The 22,324-nt window shown below is 37.0% G+C and overlaps 1 protein-coding gene and 1 pseudogene across 5 annotated transcripts; one reads left to right on the top strand and one right to left on the bottom strand.

Moving 5' to 3' along the window:
* Positions 1–3,179: 3,179 nt before the first annotated feature.
* On the bottom strand, positions 3,180–6,327 carry LOC144567121 (uncharacterized; annotated as a pseudogene).
* A 5,949-nt stretch (positions 6,328–12,276) lies between these two features.
* On the top strand, positions 12,277–21,263 carry TAF4 (TBP-associated factor 4). Of its 5 annotated transcripts, none has more exons than XM_078317927.1 (16): positions 12,277–12,501; positions 13,135–13,197; positions 13,300–13,408; positions 13,809–14,173; positions 15,053–15,148; positions 15,266–15,645; positions 15,757–16,081; positions 16,597–16,709; positions 16,922–17,009; positions 18,636–18,771; positions 19,230–19,321; positions 19,394–19,450; positions 19,536–19,679; positions 19,751–19,819; positions 20,310–20,559; positions 20,678–21,263. In XM_078317927.1, the coding sequence occupies exons 2-16, from the start codon at positions 13,189–13,191 to the stop codon at positions 20,860–20,862; spliced, it is 2,418 nt and encodes an 805-aa protein (XP_078174053.1). In that variant the 5' UTR covers positions 12,277–12,501; positions 13,135–13,188; the 3' UTR covers positions 20,863–21,263. The 5 variants fall into 5 exon arrangements, with proteins under 5 accessions (XP_078174053.1, XP_078174055.1, XP_078174052.1 ...); XM_078317929.1 differs by having other exon boundaries at positions 12,278–12,501; positions 19,230–19,285; XM_078317926.1 differs by having other exon boundaries at positions 12,278–12,501; positions 13,135–13,193.
* Positions 21,264–22,324: the final 1,061 nt, after the last annotated feature.

The following is a 22,324-nucleotide window of genomic DNA, read 5'->3' on the forward strand; positions in this document are numbered from 1 at the left end:
GAGCCTGCGAGACCTCTTCTTCCATGACAGCTACATTCTCTCCTTCTACATTATCCATCACAGCTACATTCTCTACATTATCCTCACCTGAATGTGTCATCGTTCTTTCTACAATCTACCGAGCGAGCGAGAGGAGCTTAGAGGTTCACCAACTACAGGAGGACAGAGCGAAACACCAACAGTGGCAGCACCAAGAGAGAGGAACCACGGAAAGAGAGAGGAGGAGACGCGTGGGTTTAGGGTTAAGAGGAGACGAAGGGATTTTGAAAAGAAAGTGACCAGGCCGACCCAGCGCGCATTTTATTTCGCGCAAACCATTTATACACGGATATTTAATTAAACATCCGTGAAGGAAGACATTTCTAGACGGTTATTTCATTAATAATCCGTGTATAAATTCTATGCGTTCGCGGAAACAAATTCGCGCCTTGGGAAGTTCGAAATGTAAAGACATATTTTTATTTTTTTTAAAAATTTTTAAACTTAATTTGCATCTAAACTCAAATATTTATAAATAATAAAATTTCAGAGTTTGAAGCGACGTCGTTCCGACTTCCATTAGATAATTATTTAAAAAGCACATTTTCAGTTTAAATAGCAAATCTTTTAACTTTCTACACGGATGTTTAAGTAAAAAACCGTTTAGAAATGATAGAGAATGTCTCCACGGATATTTCATTAAACGTCCGTGTGCAAATATTTATTAATTTAAAATTCTTAGAAGACGAAACGGCTCTTCAAAATTCTATATGAAACTAGTTCGATCAAGATATTTATATAAATTTTATTTGCAAGTAGAAATGGCCGAAGTCCCTCCGGCCGGCAGTGCTCACCCCTCAAATGTGTCGTGGCCATTGCCCTCCGGCTACGTCCCGCCCGAAGAGGTTGATGTTAATTTCGAACTCCCCCCCGGTTTCGAAGTCCCTACTGGCTATCTCAGGCCTCCTCCCAACTACAGGAGGACATGGCCGTGGCCGCCTTCAAATGTGCCACGCCGAAGTCCAAGGGGGCATCCACCACCAAAGCCGTACATAAGGAGGGGCGATCGCTGGATCAGGCTAAAGAGCCCCTGGATTAGGAGGAGGCCGGGGTCGCGCCAGGGCCTTTATGAAGGCATGTTTCATTAATTTAGCTCTCTTTTTTTGTTTTCTTCTTCTGTATTTTGTTTAATCAGTTTTTTTTGTGTTATATGATGTATTAGCCAGGATCCTTTTTGATGTAATATATTTTGTTTAATTTAATCAACATTTTGTTTTCTATAAATTTTTCTTTTTTGTTAAATAAATGATGCTATCTAAATAATTAATAATGTTAATATGTTATAGATATAAATTAACGTGTTAAATTAAAGTGTTAAAATACCTTTCTACATGGATAATCAATTGAAGTGTTAAAATACCTTTATATTAATAATCTCATATTTATATTAATATTTAAGTAAAGATTCATAAAATATAAACAGACAAAATATAAACAATTAAAATATAGACAAATGAAATATAAATTATTTAATATTAAAAATAAAAATAATCTATTTCTTGGTTTTATTTGAAGATTCATCTTTTTTGTCTTTATTGCTTTCTTGATCTTCTTCATTTTTTTTCTGCTTCTTCCTCGCCCTTCTCTTCTCCTCGTCTTCCTCTTCTCCTTCCTCCTCATCATCTTCTCCAGCAGCCTCTTCCTCTTCCTCCTCTTCCTCCTCTTCCTCCTCTTCCTCTCCCTCCTCTTCTTCTTCATCGTCGTCTTCGTCATCATCTTCTTCTTCTTGGTCATCGTTCTCGCACCTAGGGCAGATCCATGAATTGTATCTCGGATCTCTGCTGCCTTGGTAAGTATTTGAGCAGACGCATAACGGGTGGTATGAGTCTTGACAGTGGTTGCAATGGAATAACCACTCATATTTTCCGACCTCTTGGCACACTGTGCACTGTATGCCTCCAGTGGGTAAGTCGTTTTGTGAGTCGTCTGAGTCTGAACCTTCAGTTTGCTGGAAGAACTCACTCTCAGAACTATTTGAATCGTTAGAGTTTGAGTAGTCACTGTTATTTTGTGAGTCATCGGATGAGTAGGGATCCATTTTTCCTGGGAACAAATTAAAGAAGTAAGTTCAAAAGAATTGTACAATTCAGATTGTTTTGTAATGGAGTTTCTCGGATTATATAGAATTATGAAGTTGTTTTGATCGTCTTCTCAGATAATTACATAGAAAGGCAACTATTCGAATTCCGCGCTTCAAAATAAATGCAACATTTTACAAGATTCATGCATAACGGACGTCTTAATTAAAATAACTATTTCTACACGGACGTTTGATTAAACGTCCGTGTACGATTCTTTCTAATAGTTTTGGTCAATAAATATGGCTCTAATTACTAAAGGGTTAGGGAATGAATATGGTGCCCTTTCAATTTTCTTTTATTTAATAGTCATAAGTTCCAACGATGCAAAAGTCTGCTCATAATTAATACATGTAAAAGAGTAAAAACTAATTAATAAAGAGTAGGGCTAAAAGTCCGTGTGGAATACCTTTCTACACGGATTTTTAGTTAAAAGTCTATGTGAAAAACCTTTCTACACGGAGTTTTAATTAAAAATCCGTTTAGAAAGGTTTTCCAAACGGATTAAAGGTCCGTGTGGAAAACCTTTCTAAACGGATTTTTGTTGGTACTTACATAAATAATAAGTTGCCTTTATTTTTTTATTCTTAAATGATGCACTTAATATGTCAACTAGAAAAAAAACACTACATATAAACAATGATACGAAACCATAATATTGAACAACAGATCATACAAAACCATATTAAATAGTAAGAATAAATGCAAAATTTCGTAATATGGAGCGTAGTTTCCTTTTCCAGTTTAAATAATAAATGTAAAAACTTAAGAATAAATGCAAAATGGCTGCGAACATTTAGAAAGGTTTTTAAACATTTTAAAATATTCAAAAAAAGAAATACAGAGCTAAAAGAGAGCTACACGGACATTTAACTACATGTCCGTGTAGAAAAGCAATTTGTCATTAAAACTCTTCTTAAGGGAAAAGGGGGCTGTTCGATGGGTTCTCTCACCATCGGTTCTGCTTATCAGATATCTATATTCATAAAATTTATATTTAAAAGGAATAAATAAACAAATAAAATGTAAAATACAAAAACACAGTAAAATATTATCGATCGGTTTACAGTCATCCAAAGATCTCATCAGTAATGCAAATAAACTATGCTTATCTATTCGGCTATTCATCTCTGAAATATTATAAAAGAAATAAATATTATAAATTGTTTTTTTCTGGAATATAAATATGAAATTGTTCACGGTTAAACGAAATAAATATTATACATTGGTTTTTTTTTTCCTTTTTTTCTTTTTTTCCACTGTTTGAACATTTTCCCATAGTCCTTCACTGTGGTCAGATCTCATGTAATTTGCTTCGTCTTGTTCTTCAGTAGTTGTTGCTATCTCAGCTTGCACATCGGCACAAAATGGAGGTATCTCATCGAACTGGTCGTACTCTTCTTCGTCGATTACGTTTTCTATCCCAACAATCCTTCTTTTTCCGGGTAAGACGATGCTCCACCTAGCATCACTCGGGTCAGTGACATAAAAGACTTGGGTTGCTTGCTTGGCGAGTATGAACGGATCATCAACATACCCGACTCTGTTAAAATCTACCATTGTGAACCCGTCGTTATCAACTTTAACGCCACGGTCTTCGACCCATTGACACCGAAACAAGGGAATGCTGAGGTGAGCATTGTAAACGAGCTCCCAAATTTCTTCAATAACACCGTAATATGACTTTGATGCCATTACAGGCCGGGCATCCCCTGATCTACTGAATTCTTGAGACGTCGCCACCAACGTCACCCCACTATTTTGCATGGTGCTCTTATCACTTTGTAATTTAGTGTAAAATGTATATCCATTAATCTCGTATCCTTGGAATGTTCTAACAACCATTTGGGGTCCTTGGCCCAGCCATCTAACCGTTTCACTTACGGGCGACATTTCGGAGTGTGACTTCACTCTTTCTTTCAGCCATCCTATGAAACAACGGTTATGCTCGTCAGTAATCCACTTCTGACTTCTCGTGTAGTTCTGTTGTCGAAGGATTGCCATGTGCTCATCTATATAGGGAGTGACATCTGCCATGTGCTGTAGTACAATAAAATGTGCCTTTAACAGTTCATCTCTATCAGCAAGTATGGCTTTCAACCCAATAGTCCCTACTCCTTGGAGTCTTCCCTCGTATCGAGATGTTGGAACGCCAATAGGACCAACACCGGTCATGTAGTTGGTGCAAAACTCAATCACCTCTTCCGTGGAATATCCTTCTACGATGCTACCTTCGGGCCGATGTCGGTTCCTTACGTAACTTTTCAAAATACCCATGAATCTCTCGAATGGATACATATACCGCAGGAACACGGGACCACAAATCTTAATTTCCCTCACAAGGTGAACAACAAGGTGAACCATAACATCGAAAAAAGATGGCGGAAAATACATCTCAAGATGGCAAAGAGTAACGACGACCTCCTTTTGCAGAGAGTCCAATTTTAGCGGGTCTATCACTTTGGAATTAATTGCATTGAAGAAAAAACAAAGCTTCGTGATGGCTTGCCGAACGGGCTTTGGTAAAATTCCTCGGATTGCAACAGGAATCATATGTGTCATTAAAACATGACAGTCGTGGGATTTCGGACCAATCAATTTCATGTCCTTCATGGACACAAGCTTCTTAATATTCGAAGAATACCCTGATGGGACTTTAATACTATGAAGGCATTTACAGAAGCTTGTTTTCTCGGTCTTCGACATTGTGCACATTGCGGGAGGTAGGTATGCCTTTTCCTTCCCTTTATCCTGCGGTGCAAGCTTGGGTCTTATTTTCATTTCCACCATGTCTTTTCGAGCATTGATACCGTCTTTAGTCTTCCCCGGAATATTCAACAATGTGCCGATCAGACTGTCGCAGACATTTTTCTCAATATGCATGACATCTAGGCAGTGTCTCACTTCTAAATATTCCCAGTACGGTAGCTCCCAAAATATGGACTTCTTTTTCCAAATATTTTTCGGTGGTGCTTTGGCACATTTTCCGAAAACAACTTTAAGATTTTTAACCAGCAGGAAGACACCCTTCCCGTCTAACGGACGACGTGCCACTCAAAGCTCAGTGTTCCCGTTGAATTCTTTCTTCTTCTTACGGTATGAGTGATTAATAGGAAGAAACCTACGGTGCCCCATGAAAACATTCTTTTTACAATTTTTCAACCTCAGCACCTGCGTGTCATCTTCACAGATAGGGCACGCTTTTGCTCCTTTAGTACTATAGCCCGATAAATTTCCGTACGCGGGAAAATCGTTTATGGTGCAAAATACCATGGCCCGCAGCTCAAATTGCTCTTTACCGTACGCATCCCACACCCGGACGCCATCCCTCCACAATTTTTGGAGGTCCTCAATTAATGGTGCGAGATATACATCTATGTCATTTCCGGGTTGTCTGGGTCCTTGGATTAGTAATGACATCATTATATACCTGCGTTTCATGCACAACCAAGGAGGAAGATTGTAAATGCATATAAGAACTGGCCAAGTACTGTGCCGACTGCTCATGCTTCCAAACGGACTCATTCCGTCTGTGCTCAACCCTAGCCTAAGGTTTCTTGATTCGCCACCAAATTCTGTGAAATCTCTATCAATGTTTCTCCACTGAGGAGAATCAGCTGGGTGTCTTAGTTTACCGTCCCTTTTGCGCTCGTCTTCATGCCAACGCAATAATTTCGCATCTTTGGGATTTGCAAATAACCGTTTGAATCTCGGTATTATCGGAAAATACCACACCGACTTAGCCGGAGCCCGACCCTTGTTTCCTTCATCGTTACCATCGTCAGTGTCCTGGTTCTTACGTCTGTACCGTGAAACACCGCATTTAGGACAAACATGCATGGCCTCGTACTCTCCACGGTACAATACACAGTCATTCGGACAGGCATGTATTTTTTCGACCTTCAAGCCCATTGGACAGATCAACTTCTTCGCCTGATATATTGTACAGGGTAACTCGTTGTTATCTGGGAGCATTTCTCGTAAGAGCTCTAATAAGGACGTGAAACTCTTGTCGCTCCAACCATTGTCTGCTTTTAAGTTCAACAATTTCAACACAGCTGACAGTTTTGAAAATTTGGTACACCCGGGATATAACGGCCTTTTGGATTCATTAGACATATACTGAAATTTTTTATAATTTTTATCACTAATTTCATCTTCCACATCACGTAACATGTCTTCTAGATTTTCAATAAAATCGTATTCTGCATTTTCATCAATATTCACACAATCATCCTCGTTGTAATTAAGTTCAAGTAGATTATCAAAATTTTCGACATTCTCAAAATCATCGTTGGAATGAAGCTCAAAATTATCATCAACTTCTACATTAATATCAACATTGTCTTCCAAAACAAAATTTCTATTGGTAGCACTACATTCCCCAATTTTCTCACCATGCATAAACCAACACGTATATCTCTTCTGAAATCCCCGACAAATCAAATGAGCTCTAATTTCTTCCAAGTCCCCAAATCTTTTAAAATTGCTACAATCTCTACAAGGACACAAGATGTCGTTATCCTTTGTCTTCGCTCTATAACTCTCGGCACATTTTATGAACTCATCAACGCGAGCCAAATATTCTGCAGTATCACGTCGCAATTCGTACATCCAACTTCGATCCATCTGTAAATTAAATTAAAAGAATGATTCCAATTAGTCATGGTGGTCGAGCAACATACATTGTTACAAATTCTTGGCTTACAAACGGGCCGGTTTACAATCGTAACCCACTCCTTGAATATTATGCCTCATATGTGAACACATTAATTAGCGGGATTTAATTAGTGTTTAAGAAAAATTCGACAGCATTTCCCCTTAACTCCCCAAGTATGTGTAAACCACATACTCGTAGGAGCAATAAGGAGAAATGCTGACGAATTTTTCTCAAACACTAATTAAATCCCGCTAATTAATGTGTTCACATCCTAAATGAGACACAATATTCAAAGAGCAGTCCCAAACGGGGGACTATCCAAAATTAATCCCTATTAGATTAATTTTGAACGGGCATGGACCTAAAAGCATCAATAGGTCGGTTATTGGACCACAATACACTAATTATTTACATTACCTTAACAGATCAAGCATGCATGCATTAATAAATAATTGACCTAAATAATTAAGCAATAATAAGTACCAGAAAATTAGCGAGAGAAAAGAGGAAGACTAACCCTAGCAAGATAGAGAGGAGAAATGCAAATTAACTTCAAAGATCTCAGCTTCGGTCTCGATCCTTCTGCGCAGAAATCAGACCAACAGAGAGAGAGAGAGAGTAATTGATCAAAACGGCGCTGGAAGAAGGCCTTTTTGTAACCCTAAACCTTTCTACACGGACATTTATCTATAAAGCCGTCTAGAAAGTCGAGAGAGCTACACGGACTTTTATATAAACAGCCGTGTATAATTATTTTTTAACTCTTTTTAATTAAAAGAAACAACCTTTTTTAATTCTACCTTTCTACACGGCTCTTTATTAAATGTCCGTTTAGCATTGTATTTTTTTTTGGTTTTTTTTTTTATGTTTTTCAGATAGCAAAACAAACAATTTCCAAAAAAGAGGAAGACATTTAAAATCCTGAATTCTAAAACATATATAGCAATTTGAACAAAAAATTCATGTACATTAATTTATACAAAAATTACAAATTCTTATTGAGCATTAATTACAAAAGTTAAATCCATATAAACTAAAAAATTCTATCAAGGACTGGAAGAGGTGGATATATGAAGGACCCTCAGAATCGGATGGAGAGTCAGATGAAGACGATCTCGTCCGACTCCCCACCCGGCTCTGGTCCTTCATCCGACTATCCGGCTCTGAAATTATCCTCCAAAAAAACTTTAGCGCACAAATCAGACCAATTAATTGGGGAAATGAAGCAATTCGCATGGGAATTCGAGATGTAGGTTATCAATTATATCGGACTGGTCATCTTATGAGCTCCAAAAACAGTAGCTCATCTTTATAGATTTGCGATCCGAAATAATTGATAAACCTAAATTTCCGCCCAATTGTTAACTGCGAGAGGGAGAGTACAGATTGATCAATATGTTCTAATAAAGAAAGAGTTCAATAAAGATTCATATGTAAACTAAAATTTCCATTAAGGACTGGAAGAGGGGATCCCCTCTTCCAGTCGTTAATGGATATTTTTAGTTTACAAGTGGGTGATTCTTTCCTTTTGGTGCCAGTAGGGTTTAGAGAGGGTAATATGAAGATACATATTTTAATAAAGAAAGAGCTAGCTGAAAATAAAAAGTTGGATGAAGGACCTTCAAAAAAAAGAGAAGAGGTGGATGAACAACCTTCAGAGTCGGATGAAGAGTCGAATGAAGAGTCGTCCGACTCTTCATTGGACTCTTCATCTGACACTTCGTCTGGCTCTGAAGGTCATTCATCCCTCCTCTTCCATTTTTTTTGAAGGTCTTCATCCCAACTCTTTATTCGATCAGCTCTTTCTTTATTAAAACATGATCTTCATATTACCCCCTCTGTAAATAATCAGATTACAGAGAGAGAGAGAATTGATCAAAACGGCGCTGGAAGGAGAAGGCCTTTTATATAACCAACTTGGTGCTCGAAAAGGCGCGCCCTTACCAAAACCCTAAAATAACCTTTCTACACGGCTTTTTATTAAACGTCCGTGCAGCTCTCTCAAGCTTTCTACACTGTTATTTAAACAAACATCCGTGTACAAGTTGGACATTTCTTCACGGTTCTTTAATTAAATATCCGTGTAGCTCTCTCAAGCTTTGTACACTGTTATTTAAACAGACATCCGTGTACAAGTTGGTCATTTCTTCACGGTTCTTTAATTAAATATCCGTGTAGCTCTATCAAGGCTTTCTACACTGTTATTTAGACAATAAGCCGTGTACATTCCCTAATAAACGTCCGTGTAGCTCTCTCAAGGCTTTCTACACCGATTCTTTAATAAAAAACCGTGTAGAGATTTCACAGATATTCCGGGCATCCAAAAAATTACAATTTCTCCACGGTTTTTACGTAAAATTGTCAAATCCGTGTACAATGTGCAGTGTACAATGACCATTTTTGTAGTAGTGACTGAAGCATATTCATTGCTACCCCTGATGGTGTAATATATCCTACATAATGATATAAGTTATAACGGTGAATTGCGAGATATCTGGGAATTTAAAATTGCATGCTTGGTTGGATTAATTTGAAGAGTAAATTAAAGAGTATGATCCTAGACAGCAAGAATTCCCCTCTCCTGCGCTATAAAAGAACAACAAAGAGAGAACATACGGACAGAGAGACAGAGAGACAGAGAGAGGAGTCAAAACTAACTTAATTTATCACATAAAATTTGAGTAGGAGTGATCAACAGAAAAGGAATAGTGAGAAAATTGAGAGAAAAGAATAAAAAAAATATACTAGTTTTCGCGTTGCAGATAGAGAAGCAAAAGGTAAAAGAAAAGATAAGAGTTTTGCATTGTTGGTGAATTGAATACTTGATACTCGATCCTCTTATTCATTTTTTTTTTCAGATTTTTATGAAAACATTTTAAACAAAAATCACAGCACGTTTGGAATAAGTCACTGCTATTTTTAGACTCGAAGCACTTGGTGCAGTAGGGTGCCGGTTGGGCAAAACCAAACACACACTCGCTACTTCCGGACTCGAAGCGCTTGGTGCGGTAGGATGCCGGTCGGGCAAAACCATCACACAAAACACTCACTACTTCTGGACTCAAAGAACTCAGTACGGAAGGGTGCCGGTTGAGCAAAAATATACACATACACTCGCTACTATCGGACTCGAAACATTTGGTGCGCGTAGGGTGCCGGTGGGGTGATTCAATGAGCTCGAAATACTCGGTGGAGTAGAGCGCCAACAAAAAAAAAATCCGAAGCACTCGATGCGCGTAGGATGCCACAATCATACTAATGATGAGTGCGAATTAGACACAAATATTGTCAAAATTCCCTCTTAATTAGACATAAAAATAATATTCGATCGAAAGAATTAAATTGAGACCGAGATGCTGTACGAAATTTCAAAAGAATATATAAAAAGAGAAACATGCATGCAGCTTGTATATATACAAGTGATAAAATAAAAAGGAGCCATAAGAGAAAGTCGATCAAATCTAAACCATAAATGAAAGAAATGAAAAATATAAAATGACATGTAAGGTGGCAGGTGATGCATGCTCTGACGACGCATTGAGCATATATCATAACCACGCCGTTATAATTAATAGTGATCATGAATATCAATTAATTGAAGTTACTTTGAAGAAAGAAAAATGTGATCAGATATATCAACTAAATATAAATGGCATATCCCTTGTACTGTCATTTTGGTTGAAAATAAAAGAAAATAAAATGGTAAAAAAAGGACTTTAATGAAGATAACGACTTCATTCATTCATATAAATATTATACGATGGCTCGGTTCTGATCAAGACTTGTAATATCATGTTGTATCGACATAAAAACTTAATACGAATGAGCCTAGCTATTCTTTCTCAATCCCAAACCAAATGAGTTTATCTTCATATGTACCCAGACTTAACAAATTCACCCGCACCTACAATAAACACAAGATAAATTCATATCAAAGAGCACGAGCTCAAAATTAAACCCAAGACCAATCCAAATTAAAAATTGAAATACGCAAAATCTAAACCAAATAAACCAAACATACTCAAATAAAGCAAATAAATCAAATAAACCGAACAAACTCAAAGTGAACCGAAATTAACTGAATAAACCGCAATTAAGCCCAAAAAAACTCAAACCTAAATAAAATCCGAATAAAACCAAGACCAAAATCAGAATCCAAGCAAAAACAAGTTTAAACATAGACCAAATACAAGTAAACCTGATGTATCAAAGTAAACTCAAGTCAAACCAAAAGCTTTCTTGCCAATCCAAAATAAAGGCTTCTACGCCAATTCAAAACCAAAGACTCCCATGCCACTCAAAACCAAAGACTTTCATGCCAACCAAATTCAAAGGGCTCCCGCGCCATCCTAAAACAAAGGCTTCCACGTCACCCTAAACCAAAGGCTTCCACACTAACCAAATCCAAAGGCTCCTATGCCACCTCAAACCAAAGGCCTTCACACCACCCAAATTCAAAGGCTCCCATGCCACCTTAACGGCTTAATAATACATAAATTCAGCTAAAGCCCTTACATATAGCAAGCACTCCAAGGGAGGAAAACCCTACAGACACCACGAGCATATGATACGCCATTGTCCAAACCCTCTGCACCAGTTTGACTCGCAGGCTGTCGAAGTGTTCCAGACAATCACTCACATAGTCTGGTGTCGCCTATGACATATATGTCAAGCTAAAGCCTTTGCATGAAACAGGCACCTCAAACAAAAACCCTAGAAAACCCTAAGCACCCTCAAACCAGCTAAATCCCTTGTATGTAACATGCAACTCCAAATTAAACTAAAGCCTTAGGAAAACCTAGGCATACATCATTAGTATGCCCCTTGAGGGTTGAATCAGTACTACCTCTCTGATTCGGTATCACCCTCTCTTCTTAATTGCACTTTAGATACCCTACCATAATTATGTCATTTCGTCTAACCCCTTAATCGGAGGTTCTTGGGTGTCACCCAAGGTAATTAACGACAGGGGCTTGCACCTGTCGGAAGAAAATGAATTCCTACAATCAAACAATAAGCTTCCTCCCTTTTACCTATTTAAGGAAGGGAGTGTATCTGTAGAGACGTTCGCGATGGTCTACAATAAAATAATAGGCTGACAAAATGTCTCAACACGTATTCTTGACCTTTGGCCTTTTGGTAATTATACAATATATTTTTATTTCCGATGTGATCGGTTGCACGGAATCTAAAAGCCAATCTAAATTATTTTGGGGTTTTTTCAATTCAAATTACATACATTTTATTTTGTTATTTTCGGGTTCAAAATCACTTGGGCTTATAATTTGGTATAACATATAAACCTTGACTTGGGCTTGATTATATTGCTCTTATAAGGTTTTAAATTAAGTTGGGCTTTAGAAAAACATGTTTTGGGCTGCAGCAGCCCACTGAGTTGAGAGAGAAGAGCCCCTATTCAGCGCGGGTTGCTCCAGACCCTTTATTTCCGAACTGTCCTTTCTTCTCTTCTTCCTCCTCCAGCGCGGGTTGCTCTAGAACCGGATCCAGACCCCTATTCGTGACTCGTGAGACTGCGCCGCTCCAACGAAAGCACGTTTTTTTCTCCCCCTTAGGGTTACGCCCCTGACCACCTCCGCCTTTATCCTTCCACCACTTTGGTCGGAGATTAGGATGAAGGAACCAACACCGATTGAGTCCATGGCCCTCTTTTTTACATTTACTACACTTCATCGGTGTTGAGACTGCTCTCTTCTCAGATCTAAGGTTAGGGTTTAATCTGGTACAATGGATCACAAGAGAGGATCTGATTTTTTTTTTTCTGGTTTTTGATACTGATAAAAAACAGTGGGCTTTTTGCTGATTTCTTCTAGTATTGATATTAGGTTTCTGGTATTTGTTGGTATTTTTGAGGTATTGATTCAGTCCTAGACCCTTGCTGGTATAGTTTCTGGTATTTGCTTTTGGTACTGGTTTCCGTCCGAATTTTTTCCTGGTATTGTTTCTGATTTCTTTGGGATTTTCTGGAAGTCGCAGGTATATCATGAGCACAAAGGTTTTTTATAATTTTTCTTGGTATAGATATGAACTGATATAACAGATTATCGGATATTGGTTATAGAACAGATTATCGTATTTGGTATGATTTATGGATTATCGGATATTGGTTATATGTTGCTATGATACCATGAAGTTTTTTTTTATGAGAAAGGGTATTTGTATTGTATTGAGTATTTTCTATTGATATTTAATATTTTGTTTTGTTTTACAATCTCTAATATGGGGTATTTTATTTATACCCTTTAGAATTTATTTTACTGTTGAAGGTACCAATGGTAATTTCCTACTACTTTTTATATTTTACAATTTTACCCCTCTAACTATTTTTATTCTTGACAGGGGTCTACAGGTCAATTCAGATGGATCCATCAATTGTCAAGCTCCTCGAAGAAGATGTGGTCGGTCATATACTGCAAATTTGTTCATTTAATTTAATTTGTGTGGTGCTTTGTTGTTTTTGTTAATTTATTCACTTGGATAAAGCTAAATTTAAATTGTGTGCAGGATGAGAGTATGCACTCTGGTGCAGATGTTGAGGCATTCACGGCAGCACTTAACCGTGACATTGGAGGTGACATGGATACCATCCCTGGGCCTTCTGATTCTGACACTGGTGAACTGCATTAACTTTTCTTTAAGATTACTATAACGCATGATTTGTTGAATGTTGAGGTTAGTGGTAACTTTGAATATCAATACAACAGGCTCTAAATGAAAAAAAGAAAAAAAAAAAGAGAATAATGAACAAGTCAGCAAACCATGAATCTCTTTAGATAATCCAAAGTGAGCACAAACCAAATATACAAAGAAATAAAATAGAAGGAATAGGGCTCTATGCTGGAATTGGTATGGTAGTAATGTACCCAATACTGGTCAGGATGATATTGTCTGATGCTTTGTATTGCAATTTATGGCTTTCCTTGTTAAATGAAAAAAAGAAAAATTAGCCCTAACTTTGACTTTTAGGCATAAGAATGGTATGCCTTTCTTATCTCCGTGCAATTCGTATACAGTTGGAATTTCCCAAGAAGGGGCTCCAAGACAGAATGAAGTTGGTGAGATGCGGGAAACTTCAGGTCAAAATCCTACACTTGAAAACCAACAAATCAAACAAGGAAAAGGGATATCAGGTCAAAATAAAATGGTTGGCGGAAACTCAGATGCAAGTACCAAACTGCCCAGTAGTCAGACCCAGACACAGAGCCATTTGAAGATAAACCCGCAAGCACAAGGTGTCAACCCTGTTAGTGCCTCAAAGAAGGTAGAAAAAGCTGCAGCTGCACCTACAATACCTTTCCATATGCTGATGCCAATTTTGCGACCTCATCTGGACAAGGATAGGGATATGCAGCTTCAGCAAATTTTTTCTAAATTAAGGGTCTGTTAGCTTTGATTTTTTTTATATTTCCAAATAATTCAGTTTAACAAGGACAAAATTGGGTTCAAATTAGGTTATGTTGGGATAATCTGTCTTATGAGAGTTATTGATTTAGGAACTCGGTGCCAATAAGATAACTTGACAGGTTTAAAGTAAGCAACTCAGGTGGTTTATCTTTCCTTCAGTTGTTTTTGTATAAATTTTGTATTTGAGGAAGCTTCCTGTCAGGCTAAGTTGCTTAGTGCTGTTATGGCTTTGTAAGAAATCTTTGTTCATATAACTTTCCTTTAAAATGCATAATAACTAAAAGTAATTTAATAGTTATGTCTTATCTAATCATTATTAAAAAAAATTAACCAGACCTGTATAATTCTGTTAATATGTTCTGATTGAATTTAGGACGTACTGGTTTTCGCAAGTAAATTCGCTATAACATGGAGCTCATAACATTTGTCCTGAGCACTTCTTTTTAGGTCTTGTTCCAATACCTAGCTAAATAAGAACATAGATGGACTAGCCTAGCAGTCATCTGATTTGTCTGTTGCTTTTTGGTGGATGTCTTGCGTATTCAATTCAACCTAATAAAAAAGAGGAACCTGGAAATGCATAGTTTCTGTTGGTAGTATTAAGTTGCTAGGACCCTTACTGTGCTTTACTATCTAATAAACGCCATTTTATATATTCAATACTACATCTTCTCCAATTCTGATTCTTATATTTTGGGTTAGGCCAGCCTTAATTTTCTTTATTTATATTTTTATACTCTTTTATATTTCGGATTTTCTGAAATTGCCCAGTTGCCCTTTACTGGTCAAGCAGCCATTAGTGAAATCTGCCTAGTTTGTTATAGTAAATGCTTTCTGGTCTATTTCTTTACAGAGCAATGAAGTTAGCAAAGAGGATTTTTTGAGGGTGATAAGGAATATTGTTGGAGACAAAATGCTTAGGCAAGCGGCTCATACAGTTCATCTGCAGGTTAGTATACTTCAGTGTACATATATTCTTGTGAATTTTTTAATTCCAGCTGGTACAAGTACATATATCTTCATGGTTTGTATTGCTTGAATGGTAAGTGCTTCTTTACCTTGACAGATGCAAGCTCAAGCGACAAAACCTGCCACAAGCCCAAACACTAACTCGAGCACAAGCACAAGTACAGGGGCAACATCGAACTCCAACCCTAGCCCAGCCCCAAGCACAAATCCTAACCAATACTCCTTACTGAGTCAGGCAACAACTCAGCAGTTTTATCCTGGTGGATTCCAAACTACTCAAAAAGTTTCACTGGGCCAATCTCCCTCTCCAGCTCAGTTGCAAACAGAGAGCAAGTTGGAGCCAAAGGGCCCACAATCTATGCCAAACCGGCCGAGCTTGGTGTCCCCATCAATGCAACAGCTCACTCGACCACCACATCAGCATGGACCACAAGGCGCTCATACAACTATTGGGATGTTTGGACCTTCCTTTCCTAGGTGAGGCATAAATAATATCTGAACTTTCTAATCTTTTGCTATACTTTTTAAATGTAACCTCCGTTTGTCTTCATTTAACATTCATTACTGCCTTGATTATTACACAATCAGACCAGGAAACGCCACTCCATCTCTCAGAACACAAACTTCACAATCTCAGGGGATGGGTCCCGGACAAGTGGGCCAACACAATTGGCGGAATGTTGGAACAACTTTTGGGCCAGCTTATGTGAAACACGAGCAGCCTGAAACAGCTGCTGTTGGTACATTGCAACAAAAGCAGACAATGGGAGCAGGACCTGCACCCCCCAGGGATGAGTTTTTAGGGAAATTACCTCAGAGGATAGGCCCTGGGCCAGGCACTGGGATAACGGGCCCACCAGGTCAGGTCTCGGCCGCTGGCCACCAGATGATCCGTGCAGAATCTAATATGCTGGTGTGTCATTGTTTTGTCCTTTTTTTCGGTGCTTTCCAATTCTGTTGGGAAGAGAAACATTATTGAGTTTTGAGTCGGGGTCTAGTCCAGTGCATGTCAGGTCATGTATTTAATCGGAATAAGTTAAAGTAGATAATAATTAGATTATACAATACCTGTTTCTGATTTGGAAACCTTTTTTTATTAAGGCTATTGAAATCATCAAGTGTAACAGTTTAATTTTTTATAAGAAAAAAATGATAATTTCAATCACTTAAAGCTTATATAATAGACATACACTTCTTGTTTCTTTGAGGTATGTTGATTTTAATAAATCGGTGTTTCTGATGCAAAAACCTAAAATCAGAAAAAAAAAAAAAAAGAAGTCGGATGTACATCTGGTGCATAATAGGTAGATGCCTAGACCAGTGCATTATTGGTTTACAGTTCTGGTTTTTTAGAGACTGAAGCTTGATGTACCACTCCCTGTTTTCTCTTCGTGTTTTTCTTAAACTATTTCCTTTTGTATTTGTTAGGCGGCATCTAGTGGACCGCACCATCCATTGTCAGGGCTTACAAAGGCTCCTTCGAAGAAACCATCTGTTGGCCAAAAGAAACCAGCTGAGGCTTGCACTTCTCCTCCCACAAGGTTTAATCTCAAACTCACTAGTCTCCGTAGATTGTACCACCTGTTGTTTCACTCTCTGCTGCTCTTTTTTGTTCTCCTATAACTTCTTTTACTTTGGCAGGAGCTACACTGGCAAGCATAGCTTGTTTCATTATTACAGTAACTACAAATATTGCATGTCTTTGTATTTGATTCTAATATTTTTTTGTAAATATTCTACTATATTTGTTCAGCAAGAAGCAGAAGACAGGTGGAGCATTTCTTGATCAAAGCATCGAGCAATTAAATGATGTCACTGCTGTCAGCGGGGTTAATTTAAGGGTACTCACTTTCTATATTTTGGTAATTTAGTCTGTAGTTACCAGAAAAACAGTTCATCAAGGGTGCTTACAATTGCATATCTGATGCCAATGCAAAAGGATATTATCCCTTTATATATGATATTTGGTCCTGAAGTAAATTAAAAAAGGCCTACCTCCAAAGACGAGATAAATAAGAGAAGGTTCACATCAGCCCTAGAATAATATTTGATCCAATCGATAACTTCCCTTCACTGAATGATGCTCGTCATTTGTAACTCACATTTTAGATTATCTGCATATCTTGCAAACAGCAATGTCATTTCGGTGTTTATAGATGACTGTGTAATGACATCTTTCGTTCCTCAGTTCACCTTACGGAATGCATGTTCTTAATTCTTGTTCACAGTGTTATTTGATATTGGACAAGAGGTTGCTCTTCAAAGAAACATGACAATTTTATAAAATGCACTCCTTTCCAAAATCATCTAACAAAATACCCCTCTTCCAATATTTAACAAAATGCCCCTTTGAGCACCAATTTTCCCCTCCTCCCTCCCTGCCATTTACTCTTGAAGTATTAAAATAATCTGCTCCATATTACTCAATATAAACCAATAATTAACAACAAAAGTACACAACTACTATTTCGGATTTGAGGTCTGATAATCACTTTTTACAGGTATATTTGTTAGTTCAAATTCTCATCCAATATTCAACAATTTTAGACTAGATGAATCAAATTCAAGATTTTACAGGTATATTATGGACTAATTAGGCAACATTGTAAAATGCTTATCAATCTAATTCATTCTAGCAGCCAATTTGTCACACTACTGTTGTGTTTTATGCATAATCCAGTCTAATTTTTGTTACTTTCCTTTTCAGCAAAATAGTGGAACTTCTCTTGTCAATTTTCATCTATTCTTCTCATAAGTTTGCATCAACAGTAATTATGAAATCACTTGACTTTTAAAAAGAAGTTATTGTTGAGGATATGCCTTGTTGATTTATTAACAATTTTGCACATTAGATTAATGAAATCATTTGACTTTTAAGCGATTGTTCGGGCAAAAGGGAAAAAGAATAAGTTGCACACTCATAGCATAATTACAAACAACTCAACAAGCCAGTAATTAAGAGGAGAACTAGTTGAGAAACTGGATAAACTATAACAATCAAAATACAAAGTATATCATTAGTTGAATGTCGTCTAGCGCACCCAGCAAAGATGAAACAAGAAAATCAGAAAAATACGAGTGCTTCTATCTTAAACTCTTTTTAATAGTTAATAACCATCTGGTACACAGTATTCTAATTTGTATCAATTAGATAAACATTCAAAATCATAGGTTTAATGCACAGAAATGGTATTAGTTGGGGCAAAAATCGTAGTCAGGCAAAATGGTATTAGTTGGGGAAAAACAATCTACGAAACTTTAATTGCAAAATGTAACAAGAGGGATTTCAGTATTCGTAAAAAGCAGATCCAAAGAGGTTTAATGCATAGAAAAACTAATAATCAATTGAGAAAGGAGTGGGAGTAAAGGGAAGGGAACGGAGAGGAAGAATTGGGTCTTACATGGGCATTTTGTTAATAAATTTGAGCTTTGAGATTTATGATGAACTGGATTCTTTTGTTTTATAGGAGGAAGAAGAGCAATTATTTTCTGCCCCAAAAGAAGATTCAAAAGTCTCAGAAGCGATCAGGAGAGTGGTACAAGAAGAAGAAGACAAGTTAATTTTGCAAAAAGGTCCCCTTCACAGGAAGCTTATGGAAATATGTAAGTTGTTACAGGCTAGAGCAAACTGACTTTAAAATTATGATGTTGGTCTTTTTTGGAAACAAGGGGCGCTGCAATTTTTCTCATAGTTGACAATTTGGTGCTAATATATAAAAATTCTGACTTCAAACTCAAATGCAATCTTATCTTACTCTACATCACAAGATCAAGAGGCAGAAATCAACAAACTGAATTAGTTCCAAATTCATAAGGAAAACATCAACATAATGAACTCTTTTAAGTTCTACAATTTTGTTATAATCTATATGCAGATTTTCTTTTGATGTAAAATGACATCATTGGCTTGCATTTTATTGTTTGAAATTTTAAGTTTGAATTATCAGTGTGGATGCTTTATGGGGTGTATGATGTGTTATTCTCAAAGTAGGCATAGATCTATCCTTTTGTTTACTATGGAGAATATAAGGAAAATAAATTAATTCTTTTTCTCGTTGCAGTGGCAAAATGCAATTTGAAGGGTATAGGGAATGATGTGGAGCGCTGTTTGTCAATGGTAATGAGTTCCTTTGAATATATGACCCTTTTGAAGGTAGATTTTTAGCTCTTGTGTTCCTGTCTTCTATGGTATATTGACAATCGTGTTAAAATTTTCTTTTGTCAGTGTGTGGAGGAACGACTGAAGGGTTTGATTGGTAATCTAGTTAGGTTCTCAAAGCAGGTCGGTTTTTGGTTTTTTGTTCTCTCAAACTAATGAATTCTGTTTGCATGCCAGTGAATGAGAGTGCTGCATTTATTTTGTGCAGAGGGTTGACATAGAAAAAACTGCGCATCAGATTGCTATCACATCAGATGTGCACCAACACATTCTGATGGTGAACAAAAAGGCAAAGGAAGATTGGGACCAGAAGCAGGCAGAAGAAGCCGAGAAGCTTAAGAAACAAAATGAGGTTATTTCACTTGGTATTTTTCCTTTTGATATTTTTTATTATGACAATAACTGGAAAGTTCTCTTTTCTAGGTGGAGGGGAACACAAATTCGGAGACTGAGAAAGACAAAGATGACGGTCGTGGCTCTAAGAATGTTAAGGTAGTAGCATTGCTCATATTATATCAGATCATTTTTATTTAATTTTCTTAGCTTATGTCTCTTGCATGAAGTACTTTCACTGTAGCTAAACTCTATCTGCATGGAACTTCACACGTACATCTAATTCATGCAGGAAATTTGCACTTAAAAATTGTAGTAAATATTTATCTCCATGGAAGGTTACATGCATATGCAATTTATGTAGGAAATTTGCACTTAAAACCAAGTGGCTTTGTATTGTCTTTGCACATTCTCCCAAAAGCTAAATATTGCTTTTAGTATTATTTCTAGCTTAAAAGTATCAAGTTTTAAAACTCTCAATGCTATCACTTTTGGGACTTTTCGGCAATTGTTAATAAAGTAGCTGTTTTCCAAAATGAGGCATGACCATATCTGCTAATAAGTAAATTTGATGCTTAGCTTGCTTCCTCATTCTGTTTTCCTGCTGATGGTAATTTCTTTCTTATTTTTGGGCCTTAATGTAAAAAAGGTGAACAAGGAAGAGGATGACAAGATGAGGACAACAGCTGCCAATGTGGCAGCACGGGCTGCGGTTGGTGGAGATGATGTGCTTTCAAAATGGCAGCTGATGGCAGAGCAGGCTCGCCAGAAGCGTGAGGGCCTCGATGTGGGGCCATCCTCTCAGACTGGAAAATCCAGTGCTACCAAGCCCGGTCCAAAATTCAGTCAAGGGTCAAAGGAACAACAGGAGGCTGAAAACAGGGGACAGGGAAGCCCTGGTTTGTTTGTTTTTTTTCCTCTTTTTTTTTTTCTGATTCTCATTTTTTATGTACGTGATTAATTTATTTGTTATTATGACTGTTATTGTTTTGATTGATTATTTGATATATTCGTTAGGTGGTACGGGAAGGCCGGGTGAGGGGGGTCCACTTGGGTCACAGAGTCCAAAGGTTGCAAGGAGCATCTCTATGAAGGATGTGATTTCAGTTTTAGAGAGAGAGCCCCAGATGTCGAAGTCGACATTATTATATCAGTTGTTTAATAGAATCCCAGTTGATTCATCACCTGCAGCAGACAATTGAAAACATTTCTATCTGGTAATGTAGAGAAGTAGGCTCCGTGGTTTCAACTGCAATATAGTTGTTTTCAGAAGTATGTAAATAACCATGGTCGGTGACGAAAAAATTTCCCTTTTTGTTTCTTGGAGCTAAGCTTGCCTAATCTCCTGAACTAGTGTAACTTTTGTGATTTTGTATAGTTATGTTGCATTAGTAAGGTTTAGTTCCAGTTCTCAAGTGTGAAGAGTAGCCTCACAAGCTGGTGAATACTTCGTGTTGACTCAGAAACAGTTGATATGAACATGTCCGTTCATTTCTATGTTGTCTAGAGGTTTGGGGCCTAATCATCAAAGTGTCACTGTATCTGATTTAGTTTCAGGACTTCCTGTGCACTTCTTAATTTCAGGAGTTTATAGGGGTTTGGGCAATCCATGGTCGTTTTTTTTTTTTTTTTTTTTTTTTTCTATTGTCCACAATGTTCAAATGATAGCATCTTCTACAATGCTGCGGAGTTTCTCAGATCAAATTTTAACTAAAATACTTATTTTTAAACATGAAAAATATGAAAAAAAAATCAAATTAACAGTGATGCTACAGGTCTATATATAACGCATGTTGGATTGTAGTATGGTTCAATATTTTCATTTCTGAAGTTCAAATAATCAATTCGAATCATTTAACATAATCTTCAGAAGTAATGATATATTTTTTAAAAATAACTATTTATTTTAGATAGGTAGAAAATTATTTGATCTAAAGATTATAAATCATTCAAATGTAATGATTTTGTTACTATTTAAAAAAATTCTTACATTTTCATATGAAAATCATATTGAATGGTTCAGATCACTTATTTATATTTTAGAAACAAAAATATTAATTAATAGTACATATCAATGTGTGCTGTGCACAGTTCCATAGCATAAATCTGAACAGATATAGGATAAAGCAACCGAAACCCGTTTAAATGATAAATTGATAAAATAACGGTTGGTAAATGCATGCCAATTTGTATGCATATGTTAAAAGAATCACAACACGTTAAAATGTTTTGATAGACAATACTAGGTTCAGAAATCAAGGTACAGGAATTGTCCACGTCGCCAATTTCACAAACCTAAATGTGGGGAGGCATTTGAATTATACATTTTGCAAGCGCATGATGATATCTCGTAATTAGTTTGATGCATTATTTAACTAATCGAATTTAATTTACGGACCAAAAAGAAGAGTCTTTTTCACATTTTGTAGGATTGCAAGAGTATCCCCTCAGGCCTCAGTTGCAGGAATCCCAGCAGAGCGATTTCTTTTCGAGCTTACTTTAGATGCACGGAGAGGTCTTTGAGATTCATATCAAGTTAAAATAAAATAAACGATTTAGATATCTACCAGGTCAGGTATGAGGTATCTCACTGGATCTGAATTTGGATTGCAAAGGGCTATAGATGAAGCTATCAATATTGTAAATTATTTTACAGTTCTTCTG

The sequence above is a fragment of the Carex rostrata genome, chromosome 16, assembly GCF_964058835.1.
Source record: "Carex rostrata chromosome 16, lpCarRost1.2, whole genome shotgun sequence".
Lineage (NCBI taxonomy): Eukaryota > Viridiplantae > Streptophyta > Magnoliopsida > Poales > Cyperaceae > Carex > Carex rostrata.